This window comes from Littorina saxatilis, linkage group LG7 (assembly GCF_037325665.1).
Source record: "Littorina saxatilis isolate snail1 linkage group LG7, US_GU_Lsax_2.0, whole genome shotgun sequence".
NCBI classification, from domain to species: domain Eukaryota; kingdom Metazoa; phylum Mollusca; class Gastropoda; order Littorinimorpha; family Littorinidae; genus Littorina; species Littorina saxatilis.
The window spans coordinates 10,259,909-10,282,408 of NC_090251.1; the positions used below are offsets into that span (position 1 = coordinate 10,259,909).

At 41.5% G+C, this 22,500-nt stretch overlaps 1 protein-coding gene and 1 long non-coding RNA gene across 2 annotated transcripts in view; one reads left to right on the forward strand and one right to left on the reverse strand.

The window, feature by feature from the left end:
* The window catches only part of LOC138970652 (double-stranded RNA-specific adenosine deaminase-like), a 27,747-nt gene extending 24,181 nt beyond the window's left edge, over positions 1-3,566 (reverse strand). Inside the window, exon 1 of the mRNA XM_070343117.1 lies at positions 165-3,566. Within this exon, the coding sequence (XP_070199218.1) occupies positions 165-750 (586 nt within the window). The 5' untranslated portion in view covers positions 751-3,566. The remainder of the gene's footprint in view (positions 1-164) is intronic.
* A 6,867-nt stretch (positions 3,567-10,433) lies between these two features.
* Positions 10,434-13,668, forward strand: LOC138970653 (uncharacterized). The gene is made up of 2 exons (XR_011457037.1): positions 10,434-11,027; positions 11,813-13,668. It is a non-coding gene; the product is annotated as an uncharacterized lncRNA (long non-coding RNA).
* The last annotated feature ends 8,832 nt before the right edge of the window (positions 13,669-22,500 follow it).

The window sequence follows — 22,500 nt, forward strand, 5'->3', positions numbered from 1 at the left end:
ACAGCAAAAAAAGGCTCTCGATTCGAAGAAACAGACACATTAGTTTAGGGAAATTTGCTTACAGCAGTACTGTAAAATCCATTCTGAGGGAAATTAAGGAACAAAGCCGCTAATTAGAATGTTCATAAGGAACGACTCTTTTTTCTTAGCACAAATATTACTACCTTCATCATTGTCCGGCTCTGCTTCCAGCTCCCGACCATACGGTTGCTGATCTAGCTCCTCATATTGTCTATTTGGATACTTCTGTCGTTGTTGCTGCTGCTGCTGCTGCTGCTGCTGCTGCTGGTAATTCCTACGCTGCTGCCGCACAGAGTGCTGTTTCTGCTGATATTGTCCATACTGCTGAGACTGTTTAAACCGTTGAGACTGCCCGTACTCTAAACATTGTTCAAACCGCTGTGGTTTTTCAGTCTCTTTACATTGTTGAAAGCGTTGTGGTTTTTCAGTCTGTTGATATTGTTCAAACCGTTGTGGTTTTTCAGGCTCTTGACATTTTTCAAACCGCTGTGGTTTTTCAGTCTCTTGACATTTTTCTAACCGCTGAGGTTTTTCAGTGTCTTGTGGTTGTTCCCATGGGTATTCATCGTTGGGAAAATTGTTCTGAGGACTCAAGACAACTCGCCGTCTCCTGATGATGGGCTTGGAAGCTCTGGATACAACGGTGTAAGATACAATACGTTTCTCCACGCGTATTCCTGGCTGTCTGTAGTGTTGGCCGCTCTGTGCTCTTATTGTTAAGTTTTCCATCTCTGTTGACGTGGTAGTTCTTCTTGTTTTAACTGCTTGCTGGTGAAGCACGTCCGTGGAAAGCTGTTGGTCACCTTGTCGGGGATAGTGTTGTTGTTGTTGTACTTTGTTGTTGTTGTTATTGGTGGTGGTGTGGTGGTGGTGGGGGTGGTGTTGGTGTTGTTTATGTTGTTTATGCTGTTGTTGTTGTTGCTGTTGTTGTTGTTGTTGTTGTTGTTGTTGTTGTTCTTCTTCTTCTTCTTCTTCTTCTTCTTCTTCTTCTTCTTCTTCTTCTTCTTCTTCTTCTTCTTCTTCTTCTTCTTCTTCTTCTTCGCGTTTAATACAAGCGTCGGTCTGCCTGTTAGTGATACTATTGGCAGTGTTGGTGTTGTCGTCGTTGCTGCTGCTGCTGTTGCCCCTGTTGTAGCAAATGTTGTTTTTGGTGTTGTTGTTTCGCACTTTCAAGTCAAGGGCTTGTCAACCTTTAGGTGAGATTACTTGCAGTGCTGTTGTTGTTGTTGTTGTTGTTGTTGTTGTTGTTGTTGTTGTTGTTGTTGTTGTTGTTGGTTGTTTTTTGTTTTTGTTTTTTTCGAAGACGTAGCTTTAACTGAGTAAACCTAGCTTGAAAGGTCAAATCTATTTTGCACAGACTTGATGTCAGGTTTTAATTCGTTTTTCCTGTCAGAACAGATACTTGCTACGCTTCATTTAGCTGTAATGAGTGTTTCGGGTAAAATGTGAGAGAATCCGTACATGGCTTCTCTTCACTGGTTCCATTTTATTTCCGCTTCACTGATTTTTGCTTTCACATTGTACGCGTGGCGAACACACACCAACGTATGGACTATGTCAGGCTTTGTTCGTTTTCATAAAAATTTAAGTATAGAGTGGTGTCGCTGTTTCTATACACCACTAAAGCTCTCTTCCCAGGCTTTGTTCTCGTCCATAAAATGTTAAACATTGAGGGGTGTTGCCGTTTCTGTTCAAAGCAAGATCGTTAACACATGAAATACTCCTTGGATAGACATGAAGAAGCGAATACTAGAAACGATTCACAGTTGCACAAATACTGTTCTTTGATAATGTTGTTTCCTTGACACACATGTTGTTGTTTGCCGGTTTTTCCGTTTTGTGAAATCCCAAGGAAACGCTACAGGAGTCATGGTTTGTAGAGAACGGTTCCCTTGTTATCTATCCGGAAAGTAGCAGTAGATAGGATTAGAAAAAGCAACGATGTGTTTATGATAATCTTTATGACGGGTTATGATAGCATTGTCGTACATGTCGATAGTTGTCGACGATCTTGCTTTTGAAAACCTATATTATCAACAGTCACTTTTTTGTCTACGACGATGATGCCAGTAGTTTTGTCTTGCCGAAACTAGACTAGTGGGTGTAAAAATAGATAAATCACACCAGAATTCTCTTTTTTCTTCGCGTTTTTTCTTTCTTTCTAAATATTAACACCTTGAGCTGCCGGACAAACAGTATTTGTGCGGTTTAAAAAAAAGTTTCAGTTGAAGTCTTGAATCCAAAAATCGCAAAAAAGAAGCCTCTCAGTGTCTCAAAATCCAGAAGTTTTTCAACAAATATTTCTTTGTCTTTCGAATCACCTCAAAGCACAGAATGTCGGAAAACGAAGAGTAAAAAGTCACCGATTCATCCCTTAGTATCCGTTGGGCAAGTAAGTAGCCAATCCACGCTGTTTAAATAAACAGTGTACATGTATACAAATCTCAAAGCTGCATGTAGGATTAGTTTCACTCTTCTGCAGGGGGCACAGATGCTAACAGAACATGGAAGAAGTCGTCTATCCTTCAGAAACGCTCGCAACAAAGCAGAACATCCAAGGTATTCCAAGCATCACGCACCATCCTTTGCCCTTTATGAAGGAGACATCTGTGTTATGTCCTCACAGTATTACACGAAGAAAGCGCAGCAGAAAAGAAACCTCCGATCTTCCAGGAACAGCAGTAGACACAACTTCACAAGTTGGCGTTTTCAAATATTCATTATATCACACACCACGTCCGTTATACTTCGCATTCATCTCCGACAAATCACTCCTTTTAATGTATCACAGAAAATTACGGAAACGGAACAACCTCCACATTTCAATCAGGAAACAAAACGCGATTGCTGCCAAATAATGTGTCGTATCACGTACACTGCTTTGTACCCTTCCAATAAATATGTCTCCTCCTATGTATCACTTCCTCCGACGCATCACAGAAACGTTCAAATAATAGAAACCTCCGCAATCAATTCAGGAAACAAACACGCAATGCAGCCGATATTCTGTTGTATCACATGCCAAGCTTTTATCCTGTCGTGTTTGTCGTTGTTATATCACTTCCTCTGCTGTATCACAGACTCAGAAAAAAAGAACTCCAGTTCCTTTCGCAATAATCATGATGGAAACAAAATGCGATGCTGCCAATATTTCTTGTATCAAATATCAAGCTTTTAGTCCGTGTTTACGTCTTTTCCACGCAACTCTGGTAGAATAAAAGAGAGGAAAAAAATCCCGTTGTCCGCATTGGCACGCACACACTCACAAAATCATCTATCAGCAACAGTACATTCTTTTCAAAAGCTCCACCGCGCGCTCAGGCACGATATTCAATACAAACATCCGATCGATACAAGCACTCTGTCTCGAAGAGACGCGAACAAAAACGTATCGATGAATCGATCAGCCCGTGTGTTTGGGGGAAAGCAACAAATAACAACACACAAATCCCTGGACTATAACAATAACGGAGCGTCGGCGGTGGTGGTAAATAAAAAAAAAGCGAAAGCGAGTGACCGATATGTCTATGGAAGCGAATAGAGAGACGAGCGAGAGAGAGATAGGCCCTGCCTCTGTCGCTCCCCAGACCTAAGTGTCCAGGGAGTCAAAGATCCTACCTCCTTTTCAGGTCCGCTCCCCCCCCCCCCCCCCCTTTCTTTCCCTCCTCACCCCCCCCCCCTCCTTCTTCTTCCTCCTAGCCCATCCGCTCCCTCTTCCCCCTCTCCCCCACCCTCTCCTCCAACGTTTTGTATGACACTCAACAGATCGCATAGTCAGACCCTTCAAAAGAGACTCACTGTCTACCCTCCCTTTCAATCAGGAGGTATGTATAGGGCCGTAGAGCGAATATAGAAGCACGAGGGAGGGGTGTGTGGGTGTGGGTGAGAAGGCCGGAGGGTGGGGCGGGGGGTTGGGGGGGGGGGGGCGGGGCAGTGGGTTTGGCCGAGCAGGGGTAATAATCGTGTACTGCCCATTATAAATCACGGATGTCATAACATAAATCACCGCCGAGGCACGTTCGGTTCTCTGTTACTCCTCTCGCCATTAAATCGGAAGGCGTGCTGAAACATGTCCAAGGAACTTTTAAGTACTTTTTTCCCTACCTTTATATGGTAATGGGGTTTAATCGCGATGGACACCTATTGATGCAATCAAGTCCCTTTGAAGAAAAAGAAAAAGAAACAAAACATTAAGCGTATGTTAAAGTTTTGTGGGGTTTTTTCAGTGTGGGCGTACTAGCACTGTTTCTATGAAGTTTACTCAGGTAACTTTGTGTTTGGCTGACAAAAACTTACAGTTCGTCTTTTTATTTTATTTTTAATTTATTTTATTTTTCTTCTTCATCTTCCATTACCTCCTACCTTCGTATAAGATTTTTTCAGCCTTGGGAGCGGAAATAAGAAGTGGGGTGGATTGAATACTGATGTGGTTAAAACAAACTCAAGACCTCCATTAATTGTTGTTCTTCTTCTTCTTCTTTGTTCATGGGCTTAGACTCCCACGTTCACTCGTGTTTTTAGCACGAGTGGAGTTTTACGTGTATGACCGTTTTTACCCCGCCATTCAGGCAGCATACGCCGATTTCGGGGGAGGCATGCTGGGTATTTTCGGGTTTTTATAACCCACCGAACTCTGACATGGATTAAAGGATCTTTTCCGTGCGCACTTGGTCTTGTTGTTGCTTAAAGGCCCACTCCGCCTCGTTAAAACACTTCGCCTCACCGTCTGAGACCTGGTCAGGCTTTAACATGGAATAAGATCATCCCTCCACTTGGTCTAATACCAAAAACCAACGCCCTGGCTATTGGCTGCGGTGAGTTATATTTTGTAGATGAATTAATTTCCGAAAAAGACACCAGTACCTTCAACGAATTTTTTTTTTAAATACCACTGTGCGCAGAGAGAAGTCAGTCAGTTCAGTTTTGGTATGTGACCAAGTGGAGGGATTGTTGTTGCTTAATGGTGTAGTGGAGTTCTCTGACCGCTGTCCGTGTTCGTGTGACTCCATTGTATTATTGTAATTTCAAGAGGTTCTTGCCTCAGTTTCTAGATTTGAACATCACACCTGCGAATTCTAGCAACAGAAAAAGGAATTTACCACAAGTACTAAGGGAAAATAGCAAGCAACAGTTTGAAAAGATGGGGACGGGTTGGGTTGATTGGATTGGATGATGGGGGAGGGGGGAGAGAGAGAGAGAGAGAGAGAGAGAGAGAGAGAGAGAGAGAGACAGACAGACAGAGTGAGACAGACAGAGAGAGACAGAGAGAGAGACACACACACACACAGACACAAACACAGAGAGACACAGAGAGACAGACAGACAGAGAGAGAGAGACAGAGAGACAGACAGACAGACAGACAGAGACAGAGAGAGACAGACAGAGAGACAGACAGAGACAGAGAGAGACAGACAGAGAGACAGACAGACAGGATGATAGACCGAGAGAAGGTGGGATGTTGACTGGCCCTGACGATAATAATAATAGTAGAAATATTAATGGACCCTGCATTGTTTGTTTTAAAAATCGACCGCCGCTTTCTCTTCTTTGCCTACTTTTGGAAAAACTTTGTTTGTTTAAAATGCACACAGAAATAAAAGAAGCATCAATCGATGAACGACAAGCAAAACGTGAATATAGGATTACAGACTTACAGGAATCACCTCTGAATAAATTTGGAAAATCAAAAAGAAAAAAACCCGATACGATTAAATACCTGATTTCAATCTGTTCTTTATCAATGATGCAAATATATAGTGTTTGGTGTGTGTGTGTGTGTGTGTGTGTGTGTGTGTGTGTGTGTGTGTGTGTGTGTGTGTGTGTGTGTGTGTGTGTGAGTGTTTGGGGGGTGCGCGTGAACAAGGTGAGTGAGCTATTTTAAATCTACTTTCTATTCCTCTACTAGGGGGCAGACTCCAGTCTTAACAATGTTTAACAAGGAAAGTTAGTATTTTTAAATCTACTTTCTATTCCTCTACTAGGGGGCAGACTCCAGTCTTAACAATGTTTAACGTATACAAAGTAAACACTGAGGCATGGCTTCTATCAGAATTTACCGGAATTAATGCAAAGATCATGCATTGTCCTGTTGACGTTCTATTGACGCTCTATGTTCTCTCAGTGTTTGTCCGATCTGCATGCCTGGCAAACAATAGCTTTATGACTGTTTAACCCTCACCGAAAGGCGCCAGACGTGTGTGTGGTCAGTACTCGCCGTTTTAGTAGGTGCCTGGGGGAACTTTTCTCTCTCCTCTATCCTGCGATCACTTTTATTACACAGCCAACGCTCACCTACCCCCCACCCCAACACGCATACACCCTTGCAACCCCCCCCCCCCACACACACACACACACACACACACACGCACACACATATACACACACACACACACCCGGCACGCCCCCCCCCCCCCCCTTGTTTAGACCCCCATTGATTTTTGCTCCTCCTACTTTATGCATCCCTTCATATGATACCAGTTTGGTAAATTTTTAATGGCAGCATTAGCCAGACCAGAAGGTTAAAACCAAAACAAACCCTTTCTTTTAACATTGTGCTACTCACCTTGTCCGGCGAATTTCGTTCCAAAATGTTAAAATCAAGAATAAAAAACACACAAAACTTGAACCCTTTCAGCTTGTTATTGTTCAGTTGTTTTTTAACGTTCTGTTTTAAAATGTCAGAGGTTTTCTATATCTTTTTGTTGAAATCAAAACATAAACATCAATTTCGAATCTTTCAAACGTCCCACATTTCCCAGTGTAAAACACAATTCAGTTCAAGTGCAAAGAAGTGGCAGAACATGCGTTATCTTTAAGAGTCTGATTCAGTTGTTGAAAGCATGACCTTGGGGAAATCTTTTTTTTTTATAACGGCTAAACTTCTAGCTGTTATTATCAACGTGAAGGTTTTTTTTAATATTGAACTGCGAGAATACTACATGGCTTGCCGTGTCGTACCAGATTTACACGAGTTTTTTTTTTTTAAATATTGAACTGCGAGCGAAAGCGAGCTGTTCACTGTTTGAAAAAGCAACGAGTGTAAATCTGGTACGACACAGCCAGCCATGTAGTATTCTGTTTATCCTACATACTGTACATAGAGAATACTACATGGCTTGTTGTGTCGTACCAGATTTACACGAGTTGTGTTTTTTTTAAATATTGAACTGCGAGCGAAAGCGAGCTGTTCACTATTTGAAAAAGAAACGAGTGTAAATCTGGTACGACACAGCAAGCCATGTAGTATTCTGTTTATCCTACATACTGTACATAGAGAATACTACATGGCTTTTCCGTGTCGTACCAGATTTACACGAGTTTTTTTTTTTAAATATTGAACTGCGAGCGAAAGCGAGCTGTTCACTGTTTGAAAAAGCAACGAGTGTAAATCTGGTACGACACAGCAAGCCATGTAGTATTCTGTTTATCCTACATACTGTACGTACGTGTATTTTACTGAAAATGTTTTGCAGTCGAGGCAGATAAATTGAAGACGCTTGTTTTGGAACCTCGATCTCTTCGATCTAAAGCCTCGTGCAATCTAAATTATTACGTCAAAGCAAAGAAACGTCACTCTGAAAGTGTGGCGTGACGTGTTAGTTCTAAAGATTCATCGAGGGTAATTAGCGAGCGCAATTTTTGTTTCTATAATGACGTTTGTCTCGGTGACTTTGGCATCATAAGCAGTGGAAAAACAGGTCCCTGCCAGACTTGCTTGACATGACCTCATTTACATGATATACACACGTGTGATTTGAACGATTATTATCTCACGGGTGTCTCTCTCACGTATGTAGGATAAAAACACTTATGGTACAGATAATAAACTTAAACGTGGTCAGTCTCTCGTGAGAATGATAGTCAGTCAGTGAGGAAGGTAGGCTATGCATTTTCACAGTTTCATGCAACTAACCATCTCCATCTGACTAGGGATTAACAGAAAATAAAATCATAAATACTGAGGTATGTTATTCCCCCCTCTCTCTCTCTCTCTCTCTCTCGTTCTCTTGCTCTTTCTTTCTAACTTTCTCTCTCTCTCTCCCTCTCTCTCTTTCTCCCTCTCTCTCTTTCTCTCTCTCTCTCTCGCTTTTTCTCTTTCTTTCGCTTTCGCTTTCTCTCTCTCTCTCCCCTCTCTCTCTCTCTCTCCCTTTTTCTCTTTTTCTCTCACCATATCTCTCTCTCTCTCTCTCCCTCTCTCTCGCTCTAACTCTCTGTCTGTCTGTCTCTCTCTCAGTCTCTCTCTCCGGCTGTCTCTGTCTCTCTATCTGTCTGTCTGTCTCTCTGTCTGTCTGTCTCTCTCTCTCTCTCTCTCTCTCTCTCTCTCTCTCTCTCTCTCTCTCTCTCTCTCTCTCTCTGAATTTACCACTCATCCCCTCTCTCTCTACGCCGATAAAACCTCGTTCGATTTCATGGCTTCTGGAACAATAAACGTGGACAATAACGAGGGATGAAACCAAATCCGCACCTGCAGGGTTCCCCCCCCCCCCCCCAACACCCGATCAAACCAGGAGATATGCTTCATGGCTTCACACGCTACTGTATAGACTCATACAATTAATGAACCCTCTCGTCGCGATATAACCTTCGTGGTTGAAAACGACGTTAAACACCAAATAAAGAAAAGAAAGAATGAACCCTCTGATTCCCTGTTATGGTTTAATGCTATTACGGGCCCGTTGTGGGCCAGGCTTAGGCCCGCTGCATAGGCTTATCAGCAATATTGAATTTTTGACAAACTTCCTTTCACCCTTGCACGCCACTTGGACGCTTTCAAGAGCGCAAACGTAAACATGCTTGAAAACATTCTCCTTCCTGGCTTTTAGTTTTACGTGGTTTTGCTCAATCTTGGAAGCGGAGGTATGTGCGACTGAGATGTGCGTGCGTTTGAGTGCGCGAATAATCCACAGGGGGAAAAGCACGCACACACAACTGCAAACAGACAAACCGTTAACAGACACAAACTATATAACAGATATATAGAGAAACAAAGAGACATAGACAGACAGACATAGACAGACACACACGCAAACATACATCCAGATATCCAGACAGACAGACAGACAGACAGACAAACAGATAGACCGACAGACAGACAGACAGACGGACAGACAGACAGATAGACCGACAGAGAAACGGACATACAGACACGCACACACCTTTGTTAAAACAGATACAACACGAAGAGACAGGCAAAAACACACACACACACACACACACACACACACACACACACACACACACACACACGCAAAGACACACACACACACACACACACACACACACACACACACACACACACGCAAAGACACACATACACACACACACACACACACACACACACACACACACACACACACACACACACACACTCATACAAGCTTTTACAGTTTTATCTGAAGCTGAAGCCTAAAACAATTAAGTGCATTATTGTGTTGCTAACATTCTCCCCAGCTGACACGAACACACAACATTAGATCATCGTCGAGGGATTACTATGGTTGAACAAAGCTTTTACTCATCCCTGTTAAGGGGATGTGCGGGGGTGATTTTTGAGCTTTTGGGCAGATTTGGGCATTTAGACATTTTGACTGTTTGGAAAACTGTGGTCATTTTTCTTTCAATTTCTGCCGTTGATGTTGCATATACATGTTTTTTTTGTGCAATAAAAATAAATTCAATACACCAACCCTCGCCTGATTGCGTTCATTTGTCTTGAACTTGCCTTATTATTGCCGATTTTCAACACCTTGATCAGCAAATTTGAGCAGACGACAGGGCGAACACTGCATGACGTTGCTTGCTACATAGCCTCCCCTGTTTGCATGTGACCGTTGTTTCGTTATTTTCCGGACTACTTCGGCTCTAACGGAACATTTTCAATGTAGGTCAATCTACGCCAACTTCCTTATACGGAGAGTATGACGTATGATGTGATCTTGATTCGTTCAACCGGGGTCACGTGGTACAACAATGGCGCTTGTTTACAAGCAGTGAAAGCACACGCTCCTGTGCAAAAATGGTTCGCACCAAGCCATCAACAACCAGAGGAGCCCCAAAATCTACGAAAAAGAGGACAGATCAAGTGAAGAATCAATGGAAGGCGAAGAAATCAGCGCAATCAGCTTCTGTGCTGGCTGACGTGGCAGAATTAGTGCCGGTTTTGGGGTCGTCTGCTAGTGCTCGCGTCGATTCCTTCGACTGAAAACATTCTCGGCACGAAGACAAGAAGTGAGTTCAAAAAAGAATCGTATGAGAGGTTTGTGTCCGGTGGAGTTGACACTAAGTCATCTGCTGCTACTGAAACCCTGGTAAAAACCCAGAGGGGTGTTGTAGACTTTGCCGAAGTAGACAGTATGGTTGCAAGTCTGTGCTGTCCACAGTGTAAAAACAAGTGCTTGTCTCTTTGCACAGAGACTCCAGACCAACAAGTGGCTTGGCAGTATTTGCCCAGGTGAACTGTTCTTCGTGCGAAGAGCCTGTGTATGAACAGTATCTTGCGACAAAATTTAAGGCCAAGACAAAAGTGTTCGACATGAACAGACAGGCAGTGTATTCCTCACTTGCTTGTGGACTGGGAGCCACCACATTCAGAAATTTCTGTGAAAACATGGATTTAGCTGGACTTCACCACAAGACCTTTCATAGTCATACTCATGCCAGCCAACTATTCACACAACTGGAGAAATTCCGGAAGCATGTGTTCAGTGACACTGTTGCATATGTTCGAGAAGTTCATGCAAGATACTGTGGCACTACTCTTGGTGTCGACGACACCCTGAACATTATTGTGAGCTATGATGGCACCTGGCTTACTGGTGGACACTCTTCGCACATTGGAGTTGGGTGTGTTGTGGACTTACTTACTGGACTCTGTGTTGATGCCCATGTCATGTGTACCTACTGCCAGGTGTGGAGTCTACGGGGCAGAAGCTGTTTCAGGAAAAGCCAGAGGAGTATGCGGCCTGGCTCGTGGACCACTTGGACAAGTGTGAGGTGAACTATAAAGGTAAATTATATCTGTTTGCACAGACATATTTGAATAGAGTTTATTTCAAATTTAAGCAACTTACTCAAATAATATATAGCAAATTACAAGTAAATGTAATAGTGATGAGTGGATATTATTTTCCATGCATTCCAGTGAAACTGAAAACCAAAACCAAAGGCATGGATGATGGATTAAAAAAAAAAGCGTCATAAAGACAGATCATCAATTTATGATAATAATAATGAAAGTTGTAACACATGCGTAAAAATCCAATTTGTATCTTGAATAGTTCAGGGCATGGGGGAGTGCATGTGTGTGATGAAAATAATAAGAAAACACACACAGATAGATAGACAGACAGAGAGAGAGAGAGAGAGAGAGAGAGAGAAAGAGAGAGAGAGAGAGAGAGCTGTATCTACAGCATCAAGAGAGATTCACAAGTCTTCAGAATCAACGGGCTTCCCAGAACTGAGGGAGCTAGAATAGTGGTCAGGGGATGGCAAATAGTACATGTATGTGTGGCACAATACAAGTGTATTTAAAAACGTTCAAATGGTATAAATTAATGCATTATGCTTAACGTTTACAATCTAACAATGTTCAGTGCACCTATACCTGCTGCTAGAAATTTAATATTCAGTAATTTGGTAATTCCATGTTTATTTCATTTTTTTTCCGCATTAATTATAATTGAAGTATTAGCTGGACAATGACTGTGAATAACACATGCGCGCACACACACACACACACTTAAAAAATACTCTGTTTGCAAATTACATTTCTTATTTTGTTCTTGTTTGCAGGCTCATCAGGGATGATGGAGGTGGAAGCAGCCCGTGTCATATGGCGTCGATCGGTGAACACCAACAAGCTTCGCTACACAACACTACTGTCGGACGGTGACTCCAAGACTTTTACATAGCTCAACGACATCAAGCCCTATGGTGAGGATATTCACATTGACAAGGAAGAGTGTGCGAACCATGTGAGTAAACGACTTGGTACAGCTCTTAGAGAGTTCAACTTTGGACCTGCTGCTGCTGCCGACTCTGCCCAGTTCTTCGGATTCTAGACTGGACATCACATGAAGAGGCTTGGAGCAGCCAGGATGCACAAGAGGGTGCGGAACAGTCTGAAGGTTGTGAGAGACAAGCAAAGTAAAAGGAGAGACAAAGTGTGGGCAGCCAAGTCAGAGAGACTGGAAGAACTTGTTCAGCTGGAAGGTGGCCCTGCATATGCTGCAGGCATGTTCTAAGTTTTGACTAAATGTTTTAACTTAGACGGGGAATCGAGATGAGGGTCATGGTGTATGTGTGTGTGTATAAAGTGATTCCGAGGAAACTACTGGACCAATCTTGACAAAACTTAACATGAGAGTTCCTGAGTGTGATATCCCCAGATGTTTTTTTCCATTTTTTGGAAAGATGTCTTTGATGACGTCATATCCGGATTTTTTTAGGCAGTTGAGGCAGCGCTGTATCACCCTAATTTTTCAACCAAATTGATTGCAATTTTGGTAAAGCAATCTTCGACGAAGTCCGGACTATGGTATTGCATTTCAGCTCAAAATCTTAAAAATAAATTAATGAGTTTGCTTGTTAAAGTTGTCATTAAAATCTAATTTTTAGTAACAAATTAAACCTTGACTGCATTGCATTCCTCATTTTTTCCTGAATTCAAAAATATATAGAAATGTCATGTTCACTCTAACAATGTGCTCATAATTACAGAAAATAGGTTTAGTAAGTACTACATATATATGGTCTCATGCTTTGCGGAGACGAGCGTGATCCGTCTCGGTATTGTTAGCCGAGACTATCTAAATGTATCTCGTAGTCTTGGTGATGACTGGTTTGTGGTGTTGATATTTAAGTTTCATACCGATTGACTAAATGTTTTTATATCGCTTTAGGCGACTTGTCATTGTTATTGTGGTTAACATTATTCTCAATCTCATATATATTGTGGTTATTGTACGCGTGCAATTGATGACTTGGGTACGTTTCGTAATTTGGAGCTAGCTTGTGTGTGTGTGTGTGTGTGTGAATGTGAGCGAGTGAGCGAGCTTTTTTTGGTGTGCATGCGTGATTGGGAGTACGAGTGTGTGTATGCATTGTTTGTAACTCGGAACAAACAATTTTCCAGGTGTACTGCACATGTTTGAAATAACTTATGTTTTATGTCTTCCCTAACTTTTAAACGGTGTCTCTAAGGTGTGAAAAACATTCCTCAGTGTGGAATTTGGTGATACATGTATGTATTTTGGGTTTAATTACAACTATCAATGGTTTCAAAACAAATTGTGTGCGTTTTTGCCTTTTCCTCAGTTTGCATGTTTTGACATTTGGGAACAACATGATTTCAAATCTACTGGTTAGATTTCTGTGAAATTCTGCATACTTGTACTTTCACATACTATCTACAGAGTTACCATTTGAATAATGAATCGGAAAAGAAATGTTGGCTTTACGATTTTTTTAATATTAAATTTTACGCAAAATTTCAACATTATGATAAAAAAAATTTTTTTTAAATAACTGTAATACTCACAGAAAAAATAAATGGTAAATCTGTAGATATGATCTAAATCTATATTTATGCAAAATATTGGACAGAAATCGAGCATTTGGATATGGAAAAAACGGTTCCTAAAATCCAATATGGCTGCTGTTTACTTTCCTGTTTCTATAGCAACGACATACACAATAAACAAACACATTAACGTTTTTTAATTCAGAGACCATCAGTATTATAACAAAAGCGACACAAACAGTGCTGATCATCATATATGGAAAATAGCGATTTGGCCCTCACATGGCCTTAAGAAGTATTGCTTGCCTTTATGGCTTTTTATCTCCCTTTGCAGATAAGCTGCGGGTTGACGTGGAGTGCGTGGTATTTTGCAAATAAAAAATTATGCAGAAGGGTGGGGTGTTCTTCTTTTAATGGAAAGTCATGTCCGACATCTTCACATGCTGTGTATTTTTAGTGAGGATTGCATCTACAAGATTAATTTGAGTGTTCTATCTTCATTGTAAAACAAATTTGCACAGACAGACAGACAGACAGACAGACAGACACACAAAGACAGACAGACAGAGAGACAGACAGACAGACAGCCAGATAGACAGAAGAACAGACAGACAGACATGTAGACAGACAGACAGACAGACAGACAGACAGACAGACTAAGAAAGGTAGAAGAACACACAGATAGAAAGAACGGCACGCAGACAAACATACATACAGCGGCCAGCAAGCCAACCAGACTGACAGCCAGACAGGTAAGCAGACTGCAGGTAGATGGGCAGACAGACCGACAAACAGACCGACAGACAAGCATGTAGATAAACAAACAGACAAGCAGGTAGATAAAAAACAAAACAGACGGACACACAAACAGGCAAGCAAAGGGTCTATCATCCAGCCAGCCTATTAGACAGAGAGACTGAACACATGTTGGCACCGCCCCACCCCCATCCCCTCTCACCCCCCCCACCCCCCCCCCCCCCCCCCAATCTAACTTTACCAAGTTCAAGCTCAAGTTGTATTAGTCCATAACCCATGGGTTACCCTAAACACACATCACTTCTCCTTCGACTGACTCATCCACACCTTTTCAACAATCACCCTCACATTCACATTCAAGTCCAACACATTGCCCACAAGTTAATTAGCTTTCTCACTCCAAACACAAGACGTTGACACCTCGGACCTATAGATACAAAAAGTAAAATATACAGGACCGCGATGACACCCCTTTCTCCATTGTGTTGCTCAATCGTGACATTGAACTTTCAAATCGAGCAGACAAGATGCGACACGCTCAGCGCTAGCTAAAACAGGGCTCGCACAATGCTTCACACTCACTACACATAATTATAGCGGTCACTGCAAAGGGCCGCGATAAGAATACTTTAAACGAAGATCGAGGCCTTTTGACAATGGGGGTTGGAGCTTTAGTCAGAGTTGCTGACAAGACCTGTTTAGAACTATTTTCGAAGGTGTTGGGACTCGTAAGAACATTGGTTTAAACACTGTTTTATTCAGGGATTCGTAAGAACGTTGGTTTTAACACTGCTTTATTCAGGGATTCGTAAGAACGTTGGTTTTAACACTGCTTTATTCAGGGATTCGTAAGAACGTTGGTTTTAACACTGCTTTATTCAGGGATTCGTAAGAACGTTTCTTTCAACTCGGTTTTATTCAGGGACTCGTCAGTAAGAATGTTGATTTAAACGCTGCTTTGTTCAACAATTAGACTTTGACATCTTCAACAAATGGGCATATACGCAAAATAAAAGACAACTAGCGAGAATTAACTTGGGTTGAGTGCACAATATGTTACGCGCTTTATATGATGTATGATGATTTGCTTTGCTTGTAATAAAAATTTAAAAAATGTACATGTTTTCAAATCTTCTGAGCATGTCTTTACCTGCCAAAAAGAACTTTAAATGTACACACTATTTTTTTTTAAGTATTTTGCTAACAACAACAACAAAACTAACAACAACAGCAACAACAACAACAACAACAACAAGTCGCGTTAGGCGAAAATACAACATTTAGTCAAGCTGTCGAACTCACAGAATGAAACTGAACGCACTGCAATTTTTCAGCAAGACCGTATACTCGTAGCATCGTCAGTCCACCGCTCGTGGCAAAGGCAGTGAAATTGACAAGAAAAGCGGGGTAGTGGTTGCGCTGAGAAGGATAGCACGCTTTTCCGTACCTCTCTTCGTTTTAACTTTCTGAGCGTGTTTTTAATCCAAACATATCATATCTATATGTTTTTGGAATCAGGAACCGACAAGGAATAAGATGAAAGTGTTTTTAAATCGATTTCGGAAATTTAATTTTTATCATAATTTTTATATTTTTAATTTTCAGAGCTTGTCTTTAATACAAATATAACATATTTCTATGTTTTTGGAATCAGGAAATGAGGAAGAATAAGATGAACGTACATTTGGATTGTTTTATAATTTTTTTATTTTTTTTTTACAATTTTTAGATTTTTAATGACCAAAGTCATTAATTAATTTTTAAGCCACCAAGCTGAAATGCAATACCGAAGTCCGGCCTTTGTCGAAGATTGATTGGCCAAAATTTCAATCAATTTGATTGAAAAATGAGGGTGTGACAGTGCCGCCTCAACTTTTACAAAAAGCCGGATATGACGTCATCAAAGACATTTATCGAAAAAAAGAAAAAAAAGTCCGGGGATATCATTCCCAGGAACTCTCATGTCAAATTTCATAAAGATTGGTCCAGTAGTTTAGTCTGAATCGCTCTACACACACACACGCACAGACAGACAGACAGACATACACATACACACACATACACCACACCCTCGTCTCGATTCCCCCCTCTACGTTAAAACATTTAGTCAAAACTGGACTAAATGTAAAAACAACAACAACAAAAACAACAACAACCACAGCAGCAACAACAGCAACAACAACAACAACCACAGCAGCAACAACAGCAACAACAACAGCAACAGCAACAAACCGTGTCTTCCTGTGCAACTGAACCAATTATTTCTTACTTGAAAGGCAGTATACAAATTCACATTCCAATAAAAAATCAAAAAATCTGTTGAGGTCAAGGCCTCCAACAATGGATTCTTCGACAAGGGTTCAGCCCCCGATCAACCAGAATACCAAGCTCGCGTCTTACGAATGTCGTGTTTATCGGCAATTGAGATCGCTCTCCAACAAGATTTATTTCTTTACAAGGCACGCAGTTCAAGGCGCCTACAATCGTTAAAAGTTTGGCAGGCAATTGAAAGGGAAGAGTGCACATTTCCGTTTCGCCTTTTCTTCTCGTTTCCTTCGACAGTCGTCAAATAGAAATGTACATGCATTTACAACACACTTGAATACACCCAGTGTTGGCAAGCCTGAAAAGCCGACACTGCACTGACAGAAAAGCTCAAGATAAGGCGAGGAAGAAAGATTCTATTAAAATGGGTTGGGTGTGAGCTTGCTAAAACGAGGGCCCCTGATCGAAGACGATATGTGACCCTCCACCACGGAATGAATCGCATGTCACCTTTGCATGATTTTCATATTTTTACATTTTCCTAAAGAGGTTGTTGGTTTAAACATAAGTTTATTTTAACAAAGGTTACAATCATGACATGTATACAAAGTTCACAGAAACAGCAACAAGCTAGAAGCTTATAGTGGTGTTCCTGCATGACAGTACAACATAAGGCGGTAACGGCTGAAAAATTTGTCTCAATAAACCAAATCTATTAATAACGTAATGAACGTTGCATAATGATGATAAAGAAAGACAGTAAAGGAAGGAAGGAGGGGGAGGTGAATTATGTGATTGGGGAGGGTACAGTTTAAATGAAAAGCAAGTAAACATGAAAAGAAAATTGAATGAAAATTGTACATCAAAACAAAAATCAGTTTTAGAATACATATATAATATTGATGGTGTTAGCGAGTAAGAGATAGGGAGGGAGAGAGGGAGGGAGGGAGGGGGAAAGTGAGAGAGAGGGGGAGAGTGAGAGAGAGAGAGAGAGAGAGAGAGAGAGAGAGAAAGAGAGAGAGAGAGAGAGAGAAAGAGAGAGAGAGAGAGAGACGAGTAGACGTATCGATTTTGTTTTCACTTTACATGTTTATCTGTTCGAAACGGCCGGACTGTCCAATAAATTCCTGCACTGTTAAAAAGATTTTTTTGTTAATTTTTGTTTGCAAGGAGGGGTTTCCATGAAGTAGAATATCTGTGTGTATGAAGTTGTTGGTTAGTTTGTTGATTGTGTTGTTTCTTGCAGCTAAGTGTAAACGGCATTCTAGTAAGAAGTGTGTTGCAGTTTCTGTTCCATCACCACAGTCGCATACGCTATTTTCCGCAAGGTGTCGCTCGACTAAGTCTTTCTTTAGATCGCTGATATTAAGTCTCATTTTTGTGTGGATTATTTGTGTTTGTCGACTGCCACTGTAGAAGTAAACGGGAATTTGTGTGTCGTCTTTTGTTAAGTAATGTTTAAATTCCCCGAGGGAGTCGGTTAACTGTATTTGTTCAGGTAGTTGGTTCCAGAGTACTGTTGTCGAAGGAAAAAAGGATGTTTTGTACGTTTCTGTTCGATGTGGGGGTATACTTCGTTCTAAGGGGCGGCGTCTGTGGTAGGGGTTGTTGGCTGCTACGAGAGGTGGGAGTGCTGCTTGTAGGTATGGGGGGGTCTTGTCGTGAGTAATTTTATGGAACATTGTTAGTTTATGACGGTTACGCCTTTCAGATAATGATTGGAGTCCAGATTCTCCGTAAAGCTTAAAGTGACTGGTTCCGCGGACAGCTCCGATGATTGTTCGTATTGCATCTAGGTTTAACTGTTCGAGTTCATCTGCTAGGGTTTTGCTGCAATTGTCCCATATTATGTCGCAATAATCAAAGTGTGGTAGAATGAAGGATTTATACATAATTTCCAATGATTTTCGGCTCAGTCTATATTTGTATGTACGCAAGCAAGCTACGAGAGTTCTGCACTTTGCAACAAGAGATTTTATATGTTCATCCCATTTACAGTTGTTTTGTATTATTATTCCTAAGTGTTTGTGATTTTGGGAACTTTCAAGGATGGTATTGCCAAAGTTTAGATCTGCGATATCAGGGGTTCTTTGTGTACAAAAGTTCACCAATTCAGTTTTTGCATGGTTAAATGCTACCTTCCATGTTTCTGCCCAATTTACAATTTTTTCAAGATCTGAGTTTAAAATTTCGGCACGGATGTTGTGATTGGCTAAAGACAAGTACATGCTAGTGTCGTCAGCAAAAAGCTTAATCGTAGATTCTATATCACGTACAATGTCGTTTACATAAATTAGGAAGAGCAAGGGTCCAAGCACTGAACCTTGAGGAACTCCCGCTACTACTGGAAGATAAGTTGATTTACTGCCTTTTAATACAACTGCTTGCTTTCGATCTGTTAGGTAGTCTGTAAACCAGTTTAATAATGGCCCATTAATTCCAGCGGCTTCGAGTTTATGCAATAAGCCCCGGTGCCAAACTCTATCGAATGCTTTGGATATATCAAAGAAGATTGCTTGGGTAGTTATTCTATTATCGAGTGATTTGCATATGTCATTGTATATTGTAAGAAGCTGGTAAACAGTTGAGTCTCCAGGGATGAAACCGGACTGCGACTCTGTAATGATATTGTTTTGTGTTAAGTAGTCAAAGACATGAATTTGTATACATTTCTCTAGTGTTTTGCCAACACAGCTTAGGAGGGAGATTGGACGATAATTACTACATGTATCTTTGTTCCCCTTTTTATGAACTGGTGAAACGTGGGCTATTTTCCAAACTGACGGAAAAAGTCCTTCATGTAAAGACCGATTAAACAGTGCAGTTAGGCTGTCACAAATCACTTCGCAGCTCTCAATTAAAATTCGATTGTGGATTTCGTCTGGACCGACTGCTTTTGTTTTGTCTAGTTTGTTAATCGTATTTTTAACTTCTTCGACTGAAAGTGTGAGATTGTTTATTCTGCAAGGAAGCCTTGGTACTTCAGGAATGTCTGACATATCGTCTTCGACAATGGACTGTTGGATAAAGAAGTCGTTGAACAAGTTTGCTTTTTCTAGGTTAGTATAGTAGGTTGTTCCGTTTGACGTCAAAGGAGGAATTTCATTGGGGTTTGATCCTAAAGAGGTTGTTATGCTCTATCCAGTGGTGAAAACCGTTTTAGAAAAGAGCGAAAACTGTTTGAGTTATGAGCCTGTGACTAAGGTGACCCTCACACTGTTACCAGACACTCCCCGGACTTATATTAAGCCTAGCGCAGAACCGCGCGATGTGACATGCGACTCATTTCGTGGTGGAGGGTCACATATTGGCCCTACTCTTGTTTTTGTGTCACTCTTATCTGCCCCTCCAGTATATTATTAGGCACAAAAAATAGTCTGTTTACGGTAACATAGGCCCAAAAAATAAGGTCAGTAGGTCGGGATTTTTTTTTCTCCAAAAAAACATATTTTTAAGTTATTTTGCAAAAAAACAAACTTTTTTTTTCTTTTTTTTTCCCCCCAAATGCCCCCCCCCCCCCCCCCCCAAAAAAAAGTCTAGGGTCGCGCGAAAAAATAGGGTCGGTCGGGATACCGTAAACCGACTTTTTTTTTTTTTTTTTTTTTTTTTTGGGGGGGGGCCTTACATTGTATCCTATATACGCGAAAGAGACCACCCATGTCATAACTAAACCTAATGCTCACACGTGTGTATATATCATGTAAATGAGATCGTGTCAAATTACAGTCGGACAGGGACCTAGTTTGCCTTTGCTCGCAAAGTCACCGAGATACACGTCATTCTCGTAACATTGTTGCGTTTGCTGTTTCCTCTGGAAACATTTGAGTACTTACACGTGACGCTATAGTTTCAAGAGTGGCGTTTGTTTGTTTGTTTGTTTGTTTGTTTAACGCCCAGCCGACCACGAAGGGCCATATCAGGGCGGTGCTGCTTTGACATATAACGTGCGCCACACACAAGACAGAAGTCGCAGCACAGGCTTCATGTCTCACCCAGTCACATTATTCTGACACCGGACCAACCAGTCTTAGCACTAACCCCATAATGCCAGACGCCAGGCGGAGCAGCCACTAGATTGCCAATTTTAAAGTCTTAGGTATGACCCGGCCGGGGTTCGAACCCACGACCTCCCGATCACGGGGCGGACGCCTTACCACTAGGCCAACCGTGCCGGTCAAGAGCTCGAGTTGCGTATCTTTGCTTTGACGTCATAGAGATCAAGGTTCCATAAGACCCGTCTTCAATTCGGAACGTTTAAAACAGAAAGTATGCAAGCACAGAATGTAGGATGAACAGTATACCACATACATGGCTTGCTGTGTGATACCAAGGTTACACTCGTTGCTTTGACAAGTATTGAAAAGCTCATTTTTGCTCGCATTTGCACGTTTGAAAACTCGTGTAAATCTGGTATCACACAGCAAGCCATGTAGTATTATCTATGTTATGACACACACACACACACACACACACACACACACACACACACACACACACACACACACACACACACACACACACACACACACACACACACACACACACATACCGTGCACACACACACACACTGACCCACTACCTCTCATGTCCCCTCCCAACCGCACATACACAAACACACATTCACGAAATTAAGCAACGCAGAAACGATCTCTTTAATCCGTATTACGTCACCGATAATAAAGGTCCCGCTATTCCTCTCAAGTCTGGTAAAAAGACAAACAGTGACGCAGTTTGACGTTCGCTAGAGTGTGTGTAAGGGTAAAATGACGGGTTTCTAGAACCATTAATTGGTCAGTGTTTGCATTAGTGTCGATGTCCAGCGAGAGTCCGGTTAGGGTAGACTGTGTGGGTAACATGACACCCTAAGTATTGGTCAAGTGGCTGGAATGGCCCTGTGTGTGTTTGTGATCATCCGGTTTGGAGAGCTGGACTGAGTGAAGGATCTTTGCTAATTAAATTTTAGGAGTGCGCGTTGTGGTGAAGTATCTCTAAGGTATGTTATGAGTCGGGGCATGTGTGTGTGTACGTGTGTGTGGGGGGGGGGGCGTGTGTGTGTGTGTGTGTGTGTGTGTATGTGTGTGTGTGTGTGTTTTAGATATTATTCTCTTGAGAGAGAGACAGAGACAGACAGAGAGAGAGAGAGAGAGACACACACACACAGACAGACAGACAGACCGACAGACCGACAGACAGACAGACAGACAGACCGACCGACAGACAGGCAGACAGACAGACAGAGTCAGAGACAGAGAAAGACAGAGAGATTGATTCTTTGAGCTTCGAAACTTCAGAAAAGGACATAATTAAAATAAGCATCACTTTGCCGACACACTCACTCTTCAAAACAGAAGCACAATAGGGCATTTATCGAACTATTATTTTTTTAGTGTTCAACATAACAGTTGCACGTTTTTTGAAAACTAAATCCCTCTTCACCCATGTTCATACACAACACTGAAAAGCGTTTGCCGAACACTGGATCGTACAAATAACCAGAATGGCACGTTCTGATCTCATGAATGCGTTTATATTTCAGGTGAGCGTCAGAGATAAAGAAAACATAAGAAAAAATCAATGGGTGTGTGAGACATTTGTGTTAGGCCGTGTTGCTCTCATGTGTTCCTCTGTGTTTCGCTTATGTTAAACTGGCACCCACTGTGAGACACACTGTTAAATTGAACAACTAACAAGCAACAACAAAAATTAAAAACTCACGAAACAACAAGAACAACATGAAGAAGAAGAAGAAGAAGAAGAAGAAGAAGAAGAAGAAGAAGAAGAAGAAGAAGAAGAACAACAACAACAACAACAACACCAACAACAACAACAACAACAACAACAACAACAACAACAACAACAACAACAAACACGAACGGAAGAAGAAGAAGAAGAAGAAGAAGAAGAAGAAGAACAACAACAACTACAACTACAACAACAA